This window comes from Fistularia commersonii, chromosome 14 (genome assembly GCF_037954325.1).
Source record: "Fistularia commersonii isolate RoL2024-O1a breed Wild chromosome 14, RoL_Fcom_v1.0, whole genome shotgun sequence".
Taxonomy (NCBI): Eukaryota; Metazoa; Chordata; class Actinopteri; order Syngnathiformes; family Fistulariidae; genus Fistularia; species Fistularia commersonii.
Window position 1 is genome coordinate 3050467 of NC_141297.1, and position 20923 is coordinate 3071389.

General features: G+C 45.7%; 1 protein-coding gene across 1 annotated transcript in view; it reads right to left on the reverse strand.

The window, feature by feature from the left end:
* The window catches only part of LOC147226886 (adenylate cyclase type 6-like), a 58213-nt gene extending 39057 nt beyond the window's left edge, over positions 1-19156 (reverse strand). Inside the window, exons 1-3 of the mRNA XM_086160036.1 lie at positions 18748-19156; positions 14486-14754; positions 13246-14200 (exon numbers count right to left, since the gene is read on the reverse strand). Of these exons, the coding sequence (XP_086016162.1) occupies positions 13246-14200; positions 14486-14505 (975 nt within the window). The 5' untranslated portion in view covers positions 14506-14754; positions 18748-19156. The remainder of the gene's footprint in view (positions 1-13245; positions 14201-14485; positions 14755-18747) is intronic.
* Between the last annotated feature and the right edge of the window lie 1767 nt (positions 19157-20923).

Genomic DNA, 20923 nt, shown 5'->3' on the forward strand with positions numbered 1-20923 from the left:
CTGCGTTGGATCAAACCCCGGGGCCAAACACAACGCGGTTCCCCCCGAAAAGGAGAAACCGCACCGCTTTCCCCGTCGACGACGCGGGTTGTCCCACTTTCGCGAAAAGCCGGAGGTCGATTCGAGTCCTTTGATTTCGGTTTCTTTCGGTTCTTCTCGGCCCTTTCGCGAGGGGGAATGCTAGCATCTGCCGGGGTTTGTGTGCTCAGCCCGAGCCCCGTGTCTCTCGCCGCCCTTATCAGAAACGACCAGAGCCGCATCGGCAGATAAAGTCAAACCCCGCCCGCTCGCTCTCCGGCTCGGCGAGCTCGGTCCGCTTGTCTGGAGGTGCAGATCCTTAAAAACAAAACGGCTACGTGAAGCCCGGCTGAGCTTCGCCGTCTCTCCCAAGAGAGAAAATAAACAATACCGAATACTCGCGGGGAAATCCAAACTATTTCCATCCTATCTGACGTGTCCGCGGACTCGCCGTGGACATGTAAAACAAAAATTGAAGAGATAAATGAGATTTTCTGAGGTGAAAACATTGACAGTGTCCAGTCCACACAAAGCCGCCGCCGGCGCTCTCCTAAAAACACAGAAGAATAAATCCAATTCACTTAGTTTAGACTAAGAGATGATTTATCGGGGGGGATTTCTTCCGACGTCTAGATCTTGCTCGGATCATCTCGAGAGCGCCGATTCCCGTCCGGCCGCGGACGATGGGATTCCGGAAATGGTCTCCGCTTATTTGGCGCTTTGCAGAACTGCCATTCAAGGCGCTAACCAGGCCCGAGTTGGGATTCAGCGTCTGAGCACGCTAACCGCTAACCTTCCGATAGCAACGGCCGAACGCCGACCACAGGAGTTTTTTTTAAAAAAGGCACATTCCCGCAAGGAGTATCTGACCACAGGCCAGGAATGAGTTCCACCGAGCCTCGCCATGCGTTCCCACGGATCTGTAAAAAGACACCGCCTCGGAGTAGGAGCTAAAGGGGGCTGCGTTGACTATTCTGCTACGACGGCAGCTACATTATTAAGAACGCAAACCCTGTCTTGATACAAAATACTGAAAAGTTCTACAGGAGTCTACCTTGATAACTCTAAAAATTGAAATTAGCAAACTACGTTTTGATGGAGCGATGGGCTCGAGGCTCAACCAGGCAGAGAGATGAAAACACAAAATTAGCCAGGGTAATGAAATAAAAAGTTTAAGAAAAATATCGGAATAATAACAGCTGATTTTCTGCAAATTAGCCTGAGTAATTTAAACAAAAAGTTTTAGAAGAAATCGTAACAACAGCTGATTTTCTGCAAACCGTGGTAGTTCATGGTTGAATATAAGAAGAAGGGTTTTGTCAGGAAGGGCGTCTGGCATAAAACTGCCAAAACCACATGTGCAAATTAACAACGACCGCCATCGGTGCCGACAGCGTACCTGTGGACATTGGGCTACTGTGGGTCGAAGAAGCAGATAGAGAAAAGGCAAGAGTCTGGGACTTTTTTATATTGGGACGATGACAGGAAAAGGTAGCCAGTCGGTTGACATGATGCAGGGAAGGAAGGTTGACAAACCGTGTGTCCAGAAGACCAGGACAAAAGGTAGCGAGGCTAGAAGCTAAGGAAGATGAAGCTATATTGGTGGAAACGGTGGTCTAGATCAGGTGTGTCAAACTAACCCTAACCCTAACCAGCATAATGGTTGCCCTCAAAGAGCAGCATGTTACTGTAACAGCATTAATGTAACTAAATGTAACCGGATGTACTGAAAAATAAAGGTAACTCCTCCTTAATATTAAATAATTCATCACTCATTTGAATCCAAAATGTTATATATATGCATTCCCATCTTTCTTGAAACCTTCCATCTGCATCAACCTTTCTCTTTGTCACAGGGGTGCAGGACATGTATGACCGAGACAAACTGACGGTTTGAACACGCCTCTGTTCATGTCCAAACCATGGTGAAGATCAAGGCAGAAGGTTGCTGAAGGTTGAGCTGCCAGGCAAGAGGTCTCAAGGAAGACCAAAGAGAAGATTCATGGACGTTTGAGAGAGGATATAAAAAGTTAGTTGGTGTGAGAGAGGAGGATCCAGAGAAGAGGGTTAGATGGAGAAGGTTGATATGCTTTGCTGACCCTTGAAGGGAAAAGCCCAAAGGAAAAGAAGAATATGTTACGAGGGTGCAGGACATGTATGACCGAGACAATGTGATGACTGAGATGAAGAGGTGGTAGTTTACGATCCGCCTCCGTGGCCGCTTGACTTTTCAACCTCCTGGCCAATCTGTGCCGAGTTTCCGGCCTCCAGGTTCTGGAATTTCGCAGAGCTTCATCTCTTTTTGGACCGAGGGCCTGCTGACTATTCCCCACACCGCTCCTGCCAACACCGGGGCATGACGGACAACGCGCGGCTGTTATTATTAATCCTGTTTGGGTTGGAGAACTTCCTGAACGGGAATCCATGGAGATAAAATAAACCCGCCGATGTCATTGCTCAATTTTTTTTCTTTTTTTGGAAACAATTAAAACACCTGTCTTCCGCCGGATTTATTTCCCTCACACGAAACGAGCCGAAAACGAACGCAAGATACACGCCGGGGGTCCCGGCACTGACAAAACTCCACACCACACATTCGAGCTGGCAGCCGGACGGGTGTGACTTCTGTGAAGAGAGTGTGACTATTAAAAGTGTCTGCCACCGGAGTTTTTTTTTTTGTTTTTTTTTTTTTTATTCAATATCATAACGAATGGATTTCTAAACGCAGAATCCCCCACAGCGACCCTCTGGGAGGAGGCTCGTCTCATCGGAAGACCTTTCCACCGCGAGGCTGCGAGGGAACTCGCCGATAAACAAATCATCTGAATAGAAAATCTGATTCAAGGTCGGTCTAGAAAGCGGTGTTTCGTTTTTTTTTTTAAAAAAAAAAAGGCCTGAAAATACACGTTACACTGTTTCCACGGCGCCCGGACACAAAACATGCCCAGTCATAGCGAGCTGGCCAGAGATAAGCTTCCCCGAACCAGACAACTGGCAAACAACATCCTGTGCATCTCTGCCTCGCGACTCCCCTCCACCTCCACTCATATGACCCATGTTTAATTATGGACTGTCTCATTTTGACAGCGGCGGGGGGAGGAAAACAAAGCAGGAATGCACTGGAGCGGCGAAAACCGTAGCGCGTCTCTGAAAAGCTTCCCACGGCTCCGGATTCTCCGAGGGGCCGAGGTGAACGTCAGAAATCAATTTTGAACTGAATTTCTTTTTTTTTTTTTTTTCCCCCCCCTCCTCCTTTCTTTCTTTACACCAAGCAACGGTTACCAAACTGTATACCAGCAGAATGAATTGGGTCTCGGCTGCTTGAGTCGTACCTGTTTCTATGGCAACCGCTGGACCAACCGAGCACAAGCACTGAGGGAGACACTTAGCGATGCTGTTTATTCCCCGTCCTTCTCAGAAGTGATGCTAAACTGATAATTCATTTCAGGCGCTCTTATTGGTCCACGGTCTGGCTGAATGGCAACCTCGGTGTGTACGCGTGTCCGTGCACGTGTGCATGTGCGTGTAGCCCGTGTCATGAGCAACTTTAATTCATTAATAAACAGTGAAAAAAAATCATGCAGAGAATCATATTGTGTCAGCGTTGCAACTGAGTCTGCAAAAAACTGCGCATGCATGTGTGCACGTGCACGTGTGTGTGTGTGTGTGCACAACCCATCAGTTGTCAGTTTCCTGACCAGGTTGCTAGCCAAAAAAAAAAAAAAAATACACATGTGACAGGCATCCTCGTTAAAATGCTGCCGCCACATTAAACGCACAAATTATTTATCAAGGAGGCTGCGGACGGACGGCGCGGGGAGAATATCGGATTCTCCTCCGATCTGCACCTCCTCGTCTCCTCGTGCACGGGGGTGGGAGGTGGCCGGGGGTCTCGTTCTGTAGCCGCGGCTTTTGCACAGGTGATTACAGGCTGACACTTCCTCCGCAGGGATCCGAGGCTCCCATCTTGATGCGCGCCGGTTGCGCGAGGTTATTCCGGCTAGCCGGCGCCGCGGCGAAACTGTGAACAGCTGATAGGGCCGACGCCAAATGTACCCTGATTAAAATGCGCTCCCGCTTTCATAAGCGCTGCCGAAATGGAAATAAATAAAATAAAAAAAGGGCCTCGCGCTCAAGCTCGGGCACATTTCTGCTCAAAGCCCTTATCTTATCGAATGTGTGTTAAAACACTTTAAACGCCGGAGCGTGAGTTTGCCATAGGGACGTGTCACATGGGGTCCAAGAAGAGCCCTGATTGGTCGGCTGAGCTGTTTAATGGAAGAAAGAAAGGGGGGGGCGTCACCTACCATCTCCTGCACCGGTCAAAGATCTTCGCTGCGTTAATATACAGCCCTCGCCCATGTGTTTTTCAGGGAATGTGAAAAGGCAGGCCGCTGTCTCTGTGTGTGTGTGTGTGTGTGTGTGTGTGTGTGTGTGTGTGTGTAGAGAAAAGGGGGATGGAGCGACCTGGCCGCTAGCTTGACGCAGACTCTGATAAGGCCGCTCTGTGTGACGCAACAGTTTGCAAAAAACGCCGAAGGGTCGGGTATTTTTAGGAGCCAGTCTTTGACCTCTCGCCGCACTCGTGTCACGAAGACAACGTCCACGCGACAACGGCGGCCATTGTTTGAGGGAATGAGGGGCGAAAAAAAAAAAAAAAATGTAAATATTAGGATGTAAAAGATGTAAAGGCCCGTTCAAGCGCTGGAACGTCGTCCAAGCGTTCACAACAGGATTACGCGTTTAATTCCACCTGCACCAAGCACGTGTGAAGAGACGGCCCAAAAAAAAAAAAATTATTCAAGTGTAATTTAAATTACGGCTTGCGTGGAGAAAGTAGCATTTTTGTTTTTTTTTTGGTCCGACCGGGCGCTTTTATTTATTTTTCTGTCTGGTACAAAACGAAAAAAAACGCATTTTTTGTTTTATTTGGGGGGGGAGGGGACAGAAACAGTCAACTACACTGCCCCGAAATGAAAAAATATATATATCTTTGGTAACGGACGCAGCAATTTGCCGGCATTTCCAGCCTGAAGCCAAATAAACGCCACTTCGGTGGCGTCCTGGTAAAACCGCGGCACGATGCTGCGACTGGACAAGCAGGAAACGCCGGGAATCGTGCTGGAATTACTTTCTGGTGATGAAGGTCAGCCAAACAGCGGTTTTATCTCCACCCAGAGCAAACTTAGACGCAGATGACCCCGACTGCGTTCATGAGAATTGAATAATAGTCAAACTTAACTACATATCTGTAAAATACATACAAATAGAGGTGTTTAATTAGGGAAAAAAAAATGCATTTTTAAGGTTTAAGCTTCAGGAGTACAGAATAGGTTTTTAGCGCGTGATTTTCCGTATAGGTTTATTTATGAATGGATGCGCAACTTAAGTTCCTCAGTTTAAAGTAATTACAACAATCAAAACACTATTTATGCATTTAATCGTCAATTTTTGTCACCAAAACTCAAATTAAGAGCAGCAATTCTGACATATATTCAACAGGGACGGCAAGGCGTTGACCATAATCAAGCACGGGATGGTTTGTGTGTGTGTGTGTGTGTTACACATGCCTGGATGGGTGGGACATGCAGGCACGTGTGTGTGTGTGTGTGTGTGTGTGCGCTGTAAGACTCAAGCTAATTGATTTCAGCTGTGAAGTCCGAGGATCACAGACACGATGACGCAAAAAACAACAGGCGTGACAGCCGAGCGAAGCCCACATGTAAGAGAAGCAGACGTCTCCATGACAAACCGCCGCGGCGTGTTCCAGCTAATCCTGCGTTTACAACATTTGTACTAGAAGAGACGCCGGAGCAAAGGCTGTCCAGGAAATACGCAGCGCTGAAAATACCGCAAGGGCAGAATTCACGAGGCATTCGGCGTCTTTCGGAGAAAACCCCGCTCGGACGTCGGGGAAGGGCCCCGAGTCACCCTCGGCAGACGAAGCTAACGCCACGCGCCGAAAGCAAACGCCGTATTTGAACTGTATCCCACGACTCTCTTGTTTCCGTGGCCGTGTTAGGATATACTTTGTGTGAGAAAGAACAATAATCATTCATTCATTCGTTCTCTATATTGGTTATCTTGCCGTCAGGTTGGTGGGAGAACCAGAAACTATCCCAGCTCACAGGGAAAAATACAGACAACCGTTCATCCTCTCATTCACACGAATACAGAAACATAAAAAATTCTCCCTCGCATTTATACGTCATATAGACATGCAACCATTCATCCTCTCATTCACAAGCCGCAAAGCAAGCTACCATCCACAGGTGTGGGAAATATAGTTAGCCTGGACACCGTGGGAAGAGAAGCCTCCCAGCACCAGGTCCAGGAGAAGCAGCTGAAAAGCGGACGCGTCGGGTCACGACACGCCACATTTACCGCCGTCGGGTTGAAAAAATAGCGTGTGGCGTCGTCCGGTGACTGCATTGTGTCGTGTCATTCAAAAATGGTACAGTAGTGCGCTCGCTATTAGCAAAGTTCTACCTTGGTGAAAGAGGAGCTTAGGAATCAACAGTGGAGCGGGCTCGCTATTAGCAAACATTGCAACTAGCGAGACGGATGACCTTAGGAATCAACAGCATAGCGGGCCAGTTATTAGCAAACTTTGCTAATAGCTATTACCAAATTTTGCTAATAGCGATACAGATGACCTCAGGAATAAACAGTGGAGCAGGCCCGCTATTAGCGAACTTTGCTAATAGCCATTAGCAAAGTTCGCTAATAGCGAGACGCTAAACTTCCCGACTCAACATCGCCGTCGAAATGAAACAATTCGAATGGCGAAGACGGATCGTCGGGGAAACCCAGTGGCGCAGACAGAAAACTTTGGAGGAGGTTAATGAGTTACTGGAGAAAGAGGAAATGCTTGCGAGCCGGCGTGGAGCGGTGATTGATGGCGCAGCGCTGCCGTGTCGTACAGCGCACAGATGACCTTAGGAATAAACAGCGGAGCGGGCCCGCAGCTATCTCATGACATTCATTCACTTAACGACGGCAAACACTGCTGGAGCCGCTGATGGATTGCCTCGCGCTGCATTATGCACCGGGTTCCCACGAATCTGAGCTTTCATCTTCGGTAATTAATCTATAATAACAACATTAACACGGTGATTTGTGTGGGGAGGAGGGGGGGGAGGGGGCGTCCGAGGGGGACTCGTGACCCCGAACGCCGCCAGACCTGTGAATGAAAGGGTGAATGGTAGCATCTGAGGAGTGGATGAGACGGTGAATCTTGTCTCATTATGAGATGACGAATGTCTCTTTAGGACGTGGAAAATGAGAGGGTGAATGAGTGTTGTCCGATTCTAAGGCGTGAATGGTTGTATGTCTCTTTGACGTGTGAGAGAGAGAGAGAACAACTTTATTAATCCCGAAGGAAATTGTTGTGCCAGAGTTTCAAGTAAAAACATAACAGTAATAGACAATAGTGGAAAGGAGGAAGAATAAGAAATATAATGAAATATAAATTGTCTTAGCTGTTAGCAGTTATTTTATTTATTCATTTTTTTTTATTTATCATATTTTTTATTTATTTTTTAACAATATTTTTTTATTTAATAATAATAATAAAAATTATTTATATTTATTTATTATATTATATGATATATATATATATATAATATATATATATATTATTTATTATATTAGTGTGAATATGTGAGTGAATTTTGTTTCATTAAGAGGTGTGAATGAGTGGGTGAATGGTCGTATGTTTATATATTCGCGTGAAAGAGAGGGTGAATGCATGAGTGAGTGAATGCTATGAGGTGTGAATGAGAGGGTGAATGGCTGCATGTCTATCTGACATGTGAATGGTTGGTTGTCTCTATATAACCTGCAAACGAGAGGGTGAATGGCTGCATGACATGAGTGAGTGAGTGAATGAATTTTGTCTCATTGGGAGTTGTGAATGAGTGAGTGAACGGTTGTAAGTCTCTATATTCAAGTGAATGAAAGGCTGAATGTTGTATGTCTCTATATTCAAGTGAATAAAAGGCTGAATGTTGTATGTCTCTATATTCAGGTGAATGAAAGGGTGAATGTTGTATGTCTCTATATTCAGGTGAATGAAAGGGTGAATGTTGTATGTCTCTATATTCAAGTGAATGAAAGGCTGAATGTTGTATGTCTCTATATTCAGGTGAATGAAAGGCTGAATGTTGTATGTTTCTATATTCAGGTGAATGAAAGGGTGAATGTCGTATGTCTTGATGAGGTGTGGATGAGAGGATGAATGGTTGGTTGTCTCTATATGACCTGTAAATGAGAAGGTTAATGGCTGTATGACATGTTAGCAAGTGAGTAAATGTTGTCTCATTATGAGGCGTGAATGAGTGAGTGAAAATCTATTGGACTTATGAATGGCTTATGTGAATGATCGGTTGCCTCTGTGATATGTAAATGAGAGGGTGAATGCTTGTATGTCTATAAATTTGGGTGGATGAGAGGGTGAACGCTTTATGATGCGTGAGTGAGTGAATTTTATCTCTTTATGATGTGAGAATGAGAGGGTGAATAGTTGTTGGTCTGTAAATGAAAGGGTGAAAGGCTGTATGACAGGAGTGAGTGTGAATGTTGTCTATGAGGTGTGAATGACAGGGTGAATGGTTGTATGTCTCTATATGCGGAGCTGTGATTGGTCCAGGGTGAACCCCGCCTCTTGAACAACGGCAGCAGGGATTGGCTAGTGAAGATAATGAATGAATGAATGACTTTTGCGTGGTTCCTCACAGAAACCACCAGTGACTCGGTTGCTTTCTCAGCCGCAGCATTTTCCGACGATTCGGATTTAAAAAGCAAAACCCATCGGTTCGTAACTACATTTACCCCGTTTTAAGTCCCCCGTTTTACGTTCCCCCCCGCGGACACTGAAACATCCAGGACATATCGGCCAATCAGAACGCGAGCGGCCGCTACGCTGTCCGGCTTCAACCCTCGTCACCCCGCCCTCAGCGAAAAAAAGGACAAAGCGTCCCTTGTGTGCAAGCACAGAGACCTGAGTGATACTGCTTTATATCATGGTATTCTCCCTCTGTGGCACAAGGCACACACACACACACACACACACACGCAGGGGCCGTCCGACCCGGGCGGTCGCTCGGCCCGCTGACCTCCGGCGAGCCCCCGGGGTCTTTTGGCACCGAGCACAGGCGACACGCTGTGCGGCGACAACCCGAACCCCCCCCCCCCCCCCTCCCTCCGAGAACACGGGGGACATGAATGGCGTCAGAGCTCGGAGGGAGCCGGACCAACCGGGAAGACGTCCACTAAAACAGCGCCAGACGTCTTGTAGGTCACGGGTGTCAAACTCATTTTCACCGAGGGCCACATCAGCGTATAATGGTGGCCCTCGAAGGGCCACATGTAATGGGAATAGTATAAATGTAACTAAAATTGCTCCAAAAATAAAGATATTTTATTTTACTTATACAGTGGGTGGAGCTTTCGCTACTTTGGATTTTTTGGGTAGTTTTGCTGTGTTTGAATTTTACTTTCTTGATGAAATAGCCAAAAAAAATGGCAGAACATGTAGTAAAATGACACCAAAATTGATTTCATAAAATAAATAAAATACTAGATCTCCTTCGAATTACACAAAAAATCATTTTATGAAATAAATCAAATATGAGATCTCCTTAAAATTACACAAAAATGAATTCTATAAAATAAATTAAATACGAGGTCTCCTTCAAATTACACAAAAATTCATCTTATAAAATAAATCAAATACAAAATCTCCTTCGAATAACACAAAAATTCACTTTGTGATATAAATCAAATATGAGATTTCCTTTGAATTACACAAAAAATCATTTTATGAAATAAATCAAATATGAGATCTCCTTAAAATTACACAAAAATGAATTCTATAAAATAAATTAAATACGAGGTCTCCTTCAAATTACACAAAAATTCATCTTATAAAATAAATCAAATACAAAATCTCCTTCGAATAACACAAAAATTCACTTTGTGAAATAAATCAAATACGAGATTTCCTTTGAATCACACAAAAAATCATTTCATAAAATAAATCAAATATGAGATCTCCTTCGAATTACACAAAAATTAATTCTATAAAATAAGTCAAATACGAGATCTACTTGGAAGAGTGCGGTCTCACGCTGCAACGACTTGCGCCACAAAAGCCCTGTAAAATATGTCGTGATAAGAAAATACAAAAGAACTTGAAGATACTGTAATACCTGATGAACCGGTGTTTATTTATTTATTTATTAAAAATATAACATTTTTTACATTTAATGGGATTTTTTTTCGTAAAGTTCGAAAAGGGTTGAGGTAAGGATCGTTGAGGGTTAATATATCTGTAAATATCATTAAAATTATCACAAATTATCACCCAGAAAAGTGACGGTTCACTGTAAATGTAACTAAATGTAATGTAAAATAAATATAACCTCCTGTTAAAGAACTGAATTTATGACTCATTCAAATCCAAAATATCACATATGCATTTGCATGGATGTAAAAAAAAAACAAACATAATTTTTACTTGTTGCTCTAGCTTTCACTGCTGCAGTGTTTTTGGATGCAGCTTTCGTGAACACGTTCTGCTGCCATCGTAGTTTGGATTTTTAATTTTTTGGAAAATTTGTTGTTTTTTTTCTGGAAGGCTAACTTTAGCATACTTAGCTCCTTGTTTGGTGTCAAAATCCTAAAGGAGACTGTACTCTTTGACCACCGACACAGCCTCAGAACACAAAAGATATACCGCTTTTCGTTGTCAAGGGGGCCGGACGGGTAAAATCATTACCTAAAAGTAGCACTAAGTCCAAATTTTTCCTTTGTTTTAGTGTAAAAGAGATAAACAGGTAAATTATAAAAATCTTTACATGCAATGAACTGTTTCTCTAAAAAAAATACATGGCGAATTAATATTAAAAAGGAATATTAAAAAAGAATTGATGAAAAGCCGAAAAAAGAAGAAGACACCCTAAAAATATTGGGTTAAAAGAGAAAATCTTGTCACTGTGGGAAAATTTGCCACTAGAATTTATTAGAAAATGTATTGGTAGCATGCATAAGAGGAGGCATGATGTTACAAGGCTAATGGTGGCTATTCTGGTTATCAAAAATTTATCTTTTTAATTTTTGCCCCTAATTTCTGCTACTGTTTTTGTGTGTGTGTTTTTTTATAGAAATAAGAAAAGAAAATGTGGTTTTAACAATCTCTCTAGATGTTTTTTTCTATCAAAAAAACATTTTGTTTTCAAATTTTGAAGCAAAAAATACATTGCAAAGTTACTTTTTCATTTTTTTACTTGCCCGTTTTTTTTTTTGTTTTGTTTTTTCTGCCCACTGTATAAAACCCCAAGATGCATGTGAGGAAAAAACGGCCGGGCCGCACTAACACACACAAAGATTCGATTTCAAAATATTGTTCCGAGGGCCGGGAGTCTGAGACCCCCGTTTCCGTGTCTCCAAAGAACCTCCTGCAGTGTTTGGACTTTTGGAGGAACCCGGAGAACCCAACGCAACCGGGGACCTTCTCGCTGTGAGGCGGTACGGCGAAATACTCTGGATCGTGCATTAGCCAATAAGCTAATTGGCAGTTTTCTCTCCAAGCACTTTAAATCACTTGCTGTCCCGACGGTTCGGACAAATCCACTTGTTTCTGTTGCCACCTTATCTTCAGCAAAGCGCCACCGTCTCTACACCGTAGCTGAAACATTGACCATTGTGTTGACACGGCGAGAGAAATCCCCTGCGCTGCGCCTGCCCGACATCAAACAGCAGACGGGCAAACTTAGTGACTATCTGGTGAACACAGCGGAGCGTTAAGCAGCCCAAACCCAGATGTTTCCTCACAAGTTGGCCGAGATCAAAGCGGAGCTAAAACCAAAGTGACTTAAATCCACCGGCCAGCCGTAAAAACTCAACTCCGGATGAATATTAACGCCGCTCGGTATCTGCTGGAGAGCTGGAACAGGAAGCCGCTGATGTGATTGCCATGTCCACTTTGTAACATAATGATTAAATTGCTTTGATTGCTGTTTTCAAATAAAGCTCAAACCGCTGCCCGGCGGGATGAATGTGTATTTTTGCGACAAAATATAAGGAATATTACCGCAACCCAGGCTGATGAGGAGTTTTATCATCCAAAAGCAACCTTCGTCTGGATTGTGACACAACTTTTCCGTGTAGGACATTTTTTTTTTTTTTTTTTTTTTTTAAATCAAGCTACTTGCAAAACAAACAAATTCCTGACTTTCCGCCTCCCGCCGGCGCTCCATCGCGCCAGAAAATACCGGCGTCTCGGTGGGACGAGTGGAGCGGCTAACAGGAACTGACCCCCCAGAACACATCTGACCGGTTGCATATTTAAAAGACGACACCAAATCCGGTCCGGCATCGCCAATCGGACAAAAGAAATAAAAATAGACCCGATCAGAAATTAGCAAGTTATGTATGTAAATATTTATAAATACATATGGCATGATTGGTGGGATTAGCTAAAACTTTGTTGAAAGCTAGTGAGAAAGATGCTAATGCATAATGTGGAACAAGAAACCTAAACGCAGTGTGTTACACGCTAGCATATACAGGAAGTAGCGACAGTCCGCTATCTATACCGCTAATCCTGCACTGTTACTAGCTGCATCTAAAGGTCACATCTGTGGTGCTGCGTCAGATTTCTTGGGTTTAAAGGAAAACTGGTTATTCTGTAAATATTTATAAAGACATATGGAATGATTGGTGGGATTAGCTAAAACTTTGTTGAGCAGAAGCCAGAAGGTCACCGGTTCGATTCCCGCCGGGTTCACCGACAATGGCGGCGTGTCTCTATATAGCATACGCGCTACATAGCGTACACGCTACATAGCGGGTGTGTTAGGATGCGCAAATGAGGAAGTGGATGTCATGTGACTGGTTGCGCATCTTCTTGTGTTACCCTACGTGGCCCTGTGAGAAGGTCCAGGGTGATTCCACCTCTTGTCCAACGACAAACGTTAAGTTATCTTAGCAGGGGAAAAGGGGGAGTTAAAGTCACGAGTGGGTCGCCGACAACAGATGCTGCGACCGGTGATTCACCTGCGACCGTCCTGATCGAGGAGGACCGAAACGGTGAAGAGCGGCGGTTGGAGACGTCCACGGACGCAACGTGACGGATAAGGCAAAAATGTTTCCCGCCTTTTCACACGGGCGCGGCGTCGGGCCTGGCGAACGGTAAAGCGAACGAAGACGGAAAGCGTGTCTCACCTGTTTCCAGAGGAACTTGTCCTCCTGGTTGATCCTCCACGTCGTGGCCACGTGTATGATTGACAGCACGGCTCCGCTCAGCACGGCCGCCCTCATCCTCACCGGCAGCAGCGTGTAGATGATGTAGATGAAGAACACGGACCACCAGATGCCCTCCGAAGCGCTTCGGGGCGCCACCATGAACACCCCGAACACCTGGACCGACACCAAGACGCCGATGACCAGGTAACTGACCATCCACATGTAGTCCTGATGGAAGCCGTTGCGGTTGCAGACGACCATGAGAGCCATGAAGAGCGCCATTGCCACGGAGAGGGCTGACGAGTAGGCCACGTGCGGGGGTGCGTGGACACAGTGGAAGGTTAGCATGATGCCGCACACAATCACCAGCACCCCCATTAGCATGGTCAAGGAGCTCTGGTTGAGCCTGAAGAAGTAACGCTGGTATAGGCGCTCCAGTTTGCGGGACTGGAATTTTTTGGACTGGAAAACCCGCACCACCCTGAGCCAGCAGTCTGCAGCCGTCACCACGCCCGCCGCGCCGTTGGGACCGTCGTCGCCCGCGTCCCCGCCGCCGCCGCCGCCGCCGTTGCACCCTCCTTTCCTGCCTTTCAGCTCCCCGTCCTCGAAGTCCAAGTCGACCGACTTCAGCCCCACCCCTTCCCCCGGAGCGCCGCCTCGTTTGCCGTAGTGGTCCTCCTGCCAACCGCACCGGACGCCGAAGTTGCCGCCGCCTCCGCCTCCGACGGCCCCTGCCACCCCTCCGCGGTGGTGCTGGTGGAGGGGGGCCCCAGACTGGGGCTCCATTGCATCCGGATCCCGCAGACAGCTCATGTAACGTGGGTTGCAGAGAGATGAGCCGCCCTTCCGTTTGGACTTCTTGCCATTGCGCTCCCCCCACGCAGTCTTGCGGTCGTCCACTCTGGCGACTAGGAAACCACTGAACCAGGACATTCTGTTGGAGCAGAAGACACAATTTTGGTCAGGGAGGAACCGAAGTGCAACATCTGAAGGCTTCGGCTATGTCCGACGTGTATGCCAGGAGGACGTGCCCGAAGAGCTCCTCTAAGGTACCGCCGAGGCCAGATACGCTTCGAGTGAACGCAAGCTAACATTAGAACACGGCGACTCTTAAAGGGCCGGTTCGAGAGAGCGGAGAATCGGGTGAAAAGCTTAACCCGGTTAGCCGACAGCAAGCCGCGACGGAGATTTCATTTTACGGCGACGGCTTCTTGTTTACCTGTTGGGGTTCTGGTACATGTCCCCTCCCGTTTGCTGCTTGCGGCCGGTTCACTCATTTATCCCAGTGGGTGAATTTTGGAAAGAGCGATGGGTTTCTGGAGGGGTCGGGGTCGCCGCGGCACCACACGGGGTTGGACTCGGCCCCCCTCCCCTCCCGAAAGGCGCGTCGGTGTCGTCACGGAACTCCGGACGCCGCTGATCAAACGGCTAGCTCGATGAGAGGACCAGACTCTGCTGCCAGGCCTATCTCCACGGCTTCTGCTGCGTCTGGTGGAAAGGACAAAAAAAAAAAAAAAAAAAAATCAAACGGTCAGGCGACAGACAGGAAAAGCTGAAGATCTGTGATGATCAGATTTAAGCGCTGAGAAGATCAGGTGATACCGAGATACCGCCTGGTACAACGGGCCCGTTCAGCTCCCTTCGAGCTTCTCCGTCCCACAACAGACAGGAAATAAAATGTCAGTTCAATGCAAATAAATCTAATTTCCTGAATAACGGGACACACTCGCGATTTTGTCTCAGCCCTGGGAGACATTTATAAACGACAAACAACCCTTTGCAGGTCTTTCTGAAGTGAACTGATACGTTTAGACCCCGACGCAGAAGCTCCCCCTCTGGCACCGACAGCCCGACGTTATATATCGGAGTCGCTTGGCCTCCCGGCTCTGTTTATTATCACAATCGATGCTAAAAGATGAGTAATAAATACAGATAAATGCCACCGGACTCGGAGCAGGACTCTGTCAAGACAAATATAGTACATGCGCGGTGACGACGCCGGGTTCTGCGGACCCTTTCCGAAATAAACCAGACGCGTTGAGACTCCCTCAAATGTCCGGCGGCCATTATTCCCCTTTCTGTGTCACATCGCTTCCGTAAATCCCGTGCCGTCGCTCCCGAAGCGCCGGGGAAACTTAAAACAACGTCCTGACGTGGATAAGCGATCGATCGCACTCAACGTCAATGACAAACTCGACGTTATTGGTTATTAGTCAACATCAACGCACAGCATGGTCACATATATGAGTTAATTCATGTAGATTTGAATGGAAACATACATATACTGCTCAAAAAAATTAAGGGAACACTTGAACAACACAATGTAACTCCAAGTCAATCCCACTTGTGTGAAATCATAGTGTCCACTCAGGAAGCAACACAGATTCATTTTGACTTGTTTTAAGGACATTACATCAAAGTTGGATCAGCCTGGAGTTTGTTTTTACACTTTAATTTGGAGTGTGATTCCTAATCCAGACCTCCATGGGTTGATACAATTGATTTCCATTGATCATTTTTGTGTGATTTTGTTGTCAGCACATTCAACTGTGTAAAGAGCAAAGTATTTCATAAGAATATTTCATTCATTTAGATCTAGGATGTGTTTTTTTAAGTGTTCCCTTTATTTTTTTGAGCAGTGTATTTAGCAAGCGGCGCAGGCCTAGCGGCGAAAAGGTTGGAAAGAAAGCGTGAACGGTTGTGAATGAATGAGTGAATACGCCTCGATACGGAACCCCGCTTTTCGCCCGATTACAGCCGGAGCAGGAGAATGAATGAATGAATTTTAATGAACACAAACAACACCTGGAGGTTAAACCCAGTTCATTTCCCCCGTGACTCCACGGGGTAGGAGGTTGTTCCTGCTCAACCTCTGGGAGGGTTAGAAATGAAGGTTCCGGAAGCTCTCGTTTATCCGTCCGTGAGACGTGCTGCGTTTTGTTGATGCTCGGCGTGGAGGGGACGAAAAAAAAAAAAAAATAAAAATACAGGGCGCCTGGATCTGTTTACCAGAAAGTATTTCAGACGGTCCCTGTTTTTCCTCTTTGGTGAAGTCAGGTAATGTGGGCCACTCTCTGCTGGAGGCTCCGTTGGACTAACAGCAACCCGCTAACTCATCCCGCTCGCCGCGTAAATAAAAGCAAAACCGTGTACAAAGTAAAAGATGCCATTTCGGAGAGGCTGTCGCTCGCCTGACACGCAACACCGACATCTTTCCCGGCGAGGAAGCAACTTTGCGTTAGTAGATCATCACTCCTTATAACATAGACCAAAAAACAAGAAAAAGAAAACCTCATGTATTCAGGGGGCGGAGCTAAACCCTACCTCTACTGTGATTGGGCGAGAGTGAAAACCGGGTGAAAACATGAAGGACCCGCTGGTTTTATTGGGCGTTATTGAGAATTGGGCGTCTGGAAAATTGTGAAAATCCCCCCCCCCCCTAAAAAAAAAAAAATAATTTCGTCTGAATGGGATTCAGCGCTCGTACGCCCTGGTGGACCGAACGTCCCCTCCTGTCCGAGGACGGATAAAATGAGATCTAGTTATCTGGAGATCTCTCTGGAACAGTAGCAGACCAGCTATTGTTCCTGCAGGATAAACAAAGTTTTTTTTTTTTCAATAAAAAAAAAAGATTATTTTCATTTCATGACTTGAACCCGGGACGTCTCCTCCCTCCACCTCTTCCTCCTCCTACCGCCATGTCAAATCCCCGTTTTCCCAACATCGTTCCATGAGCCTGTGAAATCTGATTTTAACTCTGATTTTAACAGTTTGGGTGCTATCTGTCCTCCACACACACACACACACACACACACGGTATCCTTTTAATATCAATAAGCTCATTTCAGGTGCGGCGCTTCATCTTTTTTGCGTCACGGCGAGAAACTTGGATTCCCACAGGAGGCCTTTCTGTGTTTTTCGTTTCTGCACGTGCCGACACATGCAGGAGGCGCCAAAGTCCGCGTTGCCGGTCGGGTTTGTGGGTTCGAGCTCCCCGACCGCAGGCTGACCTCCGACCCCCGGCCTCCTGGCACGTCCCTCCTCCCGGGCGGCGAATCCACGGGAGATTCAAGGAGAACCTGGTCCCTCCGTCTCCTCCTCCCCCGCCGTCCCTCACTCCCCTGCACAAGGTCGACCGGTTTGTACCCATTTGCGAGCGTCGCGGTCGCTGCCAGTCGGTGTGTGTGTTTGCACGGTCCTCTCACACACACACACACACACACATGGACGCTGGCGTGGAGATGTGTGTGTTTTTTTAAAAGATACAAAATCAGAAAAATAAAGAAAAACACAGGGTTGTGCATTTCCTATCAGGCATGACGTGACGTCCGGTTGCGTACCCCCCCTCTCAACACACACACACACACACGCACGCACACACACACACGCCAGACGTGCTTGGCTCACACGGACGCGTTCAGGGCAGAATCTAAGGCTGGATTTTGCGCCTTTGCATCATGTGCTCCCAGAGGAAATTCAAATAATAACAATAACAATAATAATGATGATAATAATAACAATAATAATAATAATAATAATAATAAGGCACATGCACGCGGCCTTGTGTGCGGGCCCGCATTCAAACAGCGTAGGCTTCTTGTTACATAACACCGTGGCCTATGTGACAACCATAGCGGGGGCCATAAAACCGTTCCGCTGTAGTGCAAGTGAACACACACCCGCACGAACGTACGCGCATACACACACACACACACACACACACACATACACAGATAGACAGACACACACACGCACGCCGCTGGCAGCCATTTACTTTTATCCCGTCGTCTGCAAAAACGTCTTGCAGGGATGCAGCGCCGCGACAACCCGGCGGAAACGAGCGGATACACACACACACACACACACACTTTCGCACACGCACACACGCGGTGGCCGTTGCACATTCCTCAGCATCAGCCGGGTGGATGCAGGACGAGGGGGTGGGTGGACACACACACACTCCCATCATGTGAAGCACGCACACACACACACACACACACACACACACCGGGCTGGGGAGGTGCACGGAGGAACGGAAAGTTTGCTCATTATGAAAACGTCTGCAGCCGCCTTATGCATGCGTGTGTGTGTGTGTGTGTGTTGACACCTTGGAAGTGGGCAGCTGGGAATCCGAGGGAGCGTTATGATGCGGCGCACACGCACACACACACGCACGGAGATGTGTTGTTATTAGCCTCCGGTGGAAAAAAAAAAAAAAAAAAACTGACCGCGTCTCCTCCTCTGCCGCCAGCAGCCGCGGCGGCGGCGTGCACGCGGCGTGCAGGCCTGCAGCGACCGTCGCCCGCTCTGTCATTCACCGACGGACGCGTCCGCGGCTCCGCGCAACAGCTTCAGAGACGTTTTGCATGACAGCGGGAGGGAGGAGGAGGGGGTTGCATTATGTATGTCGGCCTGCTGCGCTCAGAAGGACATAATAATAATAATAATAACAATAATAATAATAAAAAAGACGGGACTCACCGCGATCATCTTCTGCGTCTGCGCCCCCCGACGGGACCGCGGTGGACAATCCGGTTCGGCGTGTGCGTGTCGGTCCGGGCGGCTGGGGTGGAGGAGCATTTGTAGGCGTGCTGTCCGAGGATGGCTCCGGCCGAATCGGCTCAACACACACACACGTTTGGATTCCCTTCTTCTTCTTTTTCTTCTTCTTCTTCTTCTTCTTCTTCTTCTTCTTCTTCTCGCTCCACTCCCTTGCCTCTCCTCCCCCTGACCCTCTCGGCTCCGTGCAGCGCTGTGTCAAGCTGGAGGGAATTCGCGGTGTCTCAACTTCCGCCCCCCCTTTTCCGGTTTGGATTTTCAAAGTAAAAGCGACTTTTGCTAGCAAGCGAATTAGCATAGGTCGGCCACGTCAAAAAAAAAAAAAAAAAAAGAATCGCAAAAAATTAGAACGTCGATTTAAATAGACAAGTTAAAGGATTTTTTTCTGATATTCAACTGAGAACTTACAGCGTGGGTTTTCATGCGGTTCTCACGGGCTTTTAAGTAACTGCCCTCCCGGTGTTAGCCCGTTGGCAGGTGAACTTAGCATCACAGCTGATAAGTCGTGTTTTCTTTAAAACACAATTTCACTCGATTGTTTCTTAACCATAATCGCTGGGAGTTTGTAATGACAGCCGCGTGTTTTTCAGCTTGCAGCGGCTCCTGCCGAGGAGGCTTTTATTTTGAAGTAGGATTCTCTTCACTTCCGGTACCGCTGGCGTTGCACCTGTTGGCGCAGGCGCGCTCGGTGCGCCCCCTAGCGGCCAAACTGCGTCTGCAACGACACGAAATATTCCTAAAGTAACACGAAAATCAGCCAGTATTTTAAATTCTTTGCACATTTTTCAACGGATTCTTGTTTATTATTCAGGTATGTTTCTGTTGTTTTTTTTTTTCTGCTTATATCTCGGATAAATTCGGTGATGATTTTAAGGTGAGTACGCCGTGTTGCTGTCGGCATTTATAAGGAGGCGGTCGAGTGAATTCGAGAAACTGTGGTTTGGTCAAAGCTTGAAAAGTGGACTTTTGATGGGCAAAAAAAAAAAGAAAGAAAAATGCACATTTTAAGACATTTTTGTTGAATGTCACGATCAGGAGGTGGATTCCTCTCATACCAGAATGGCGGTTTAATGAGGTCACCGCGACTTCGACCTTCACTGACAGTTGCTATCTTGGGCAATTAAATGTCTCAAAAAGACAGGTTGTTATAAATGTTCCTTTTGAGGATTGGTTTTTATGTCGTGTTTGGACTTTTATCCAAAACAAATGTGTTTGAATGGGAGAAACCCACTGATTTATGATTTCTTGCGTGTTCTTTTTTTTTTGACATCTTCTTGGGGAAAGATACATCCATTGGGACTGCTGATAAGAAAAGGGAAGAAAAGAAAAGAAAAGAAAAGAAAAGAAAAGAAAAGAAAAGAAAAGAAAAGAAAAGAAAAAAAAGATCCCTGATGATGTTGTCGTCTGCTGTCTGTTTATTCATGGATGTGTCTTGCTATCTTATGTCTTCTGTCTTTCTATTTGTATTTATATTCATATTTATTTTACTTTTTTAATTTATTTTTTGACATAACTGTTGTATAGGGATCAATAAAGTTTATCTTATTTTATCATACCTTACCTTTTCTTATCTTATCTCATCTCATCTTACTTTACCTTTTCTTATCTTTCCTTTTCCTTTCTTTTCTTTTCTTTACTTTTCTTTTCTTTTCTTTTCTTTTCTTTTCTTTTGTTATATTAGCTTATCTTATCTTACTTTACCCTTCCTTTTCTTTTCTTTTCTTCTCTTTTCTTTTCTTTTCTTTTTTTTTCTTTTCTTTTTTTTTCTTTTCTTTTCTTTTCTTTTCTTTTCTTTTCTTTTCTTTTCTTTTCTTTTCTTTTCTTTTCTTTTCTTTCCTTTTCTTTTCTTTTCTTATATCGTCCATTATTATCCCTAATGTTCTTTCTGCTATCTATTTATCTGTGGATCTCTTGCTATTTGTCTTACAAAATTAATAACTACAAAATTACTACATGTACTTGTAAATATATGTGTATATATATTATATATATATTTAGATTGGAATTTTTTTTCTCTTTAATTAGGATATATTTTGATTTTTCTCATTTGTCTATTTATATTACATTCATATTTATTTGACATTTTTAACTTAACTTC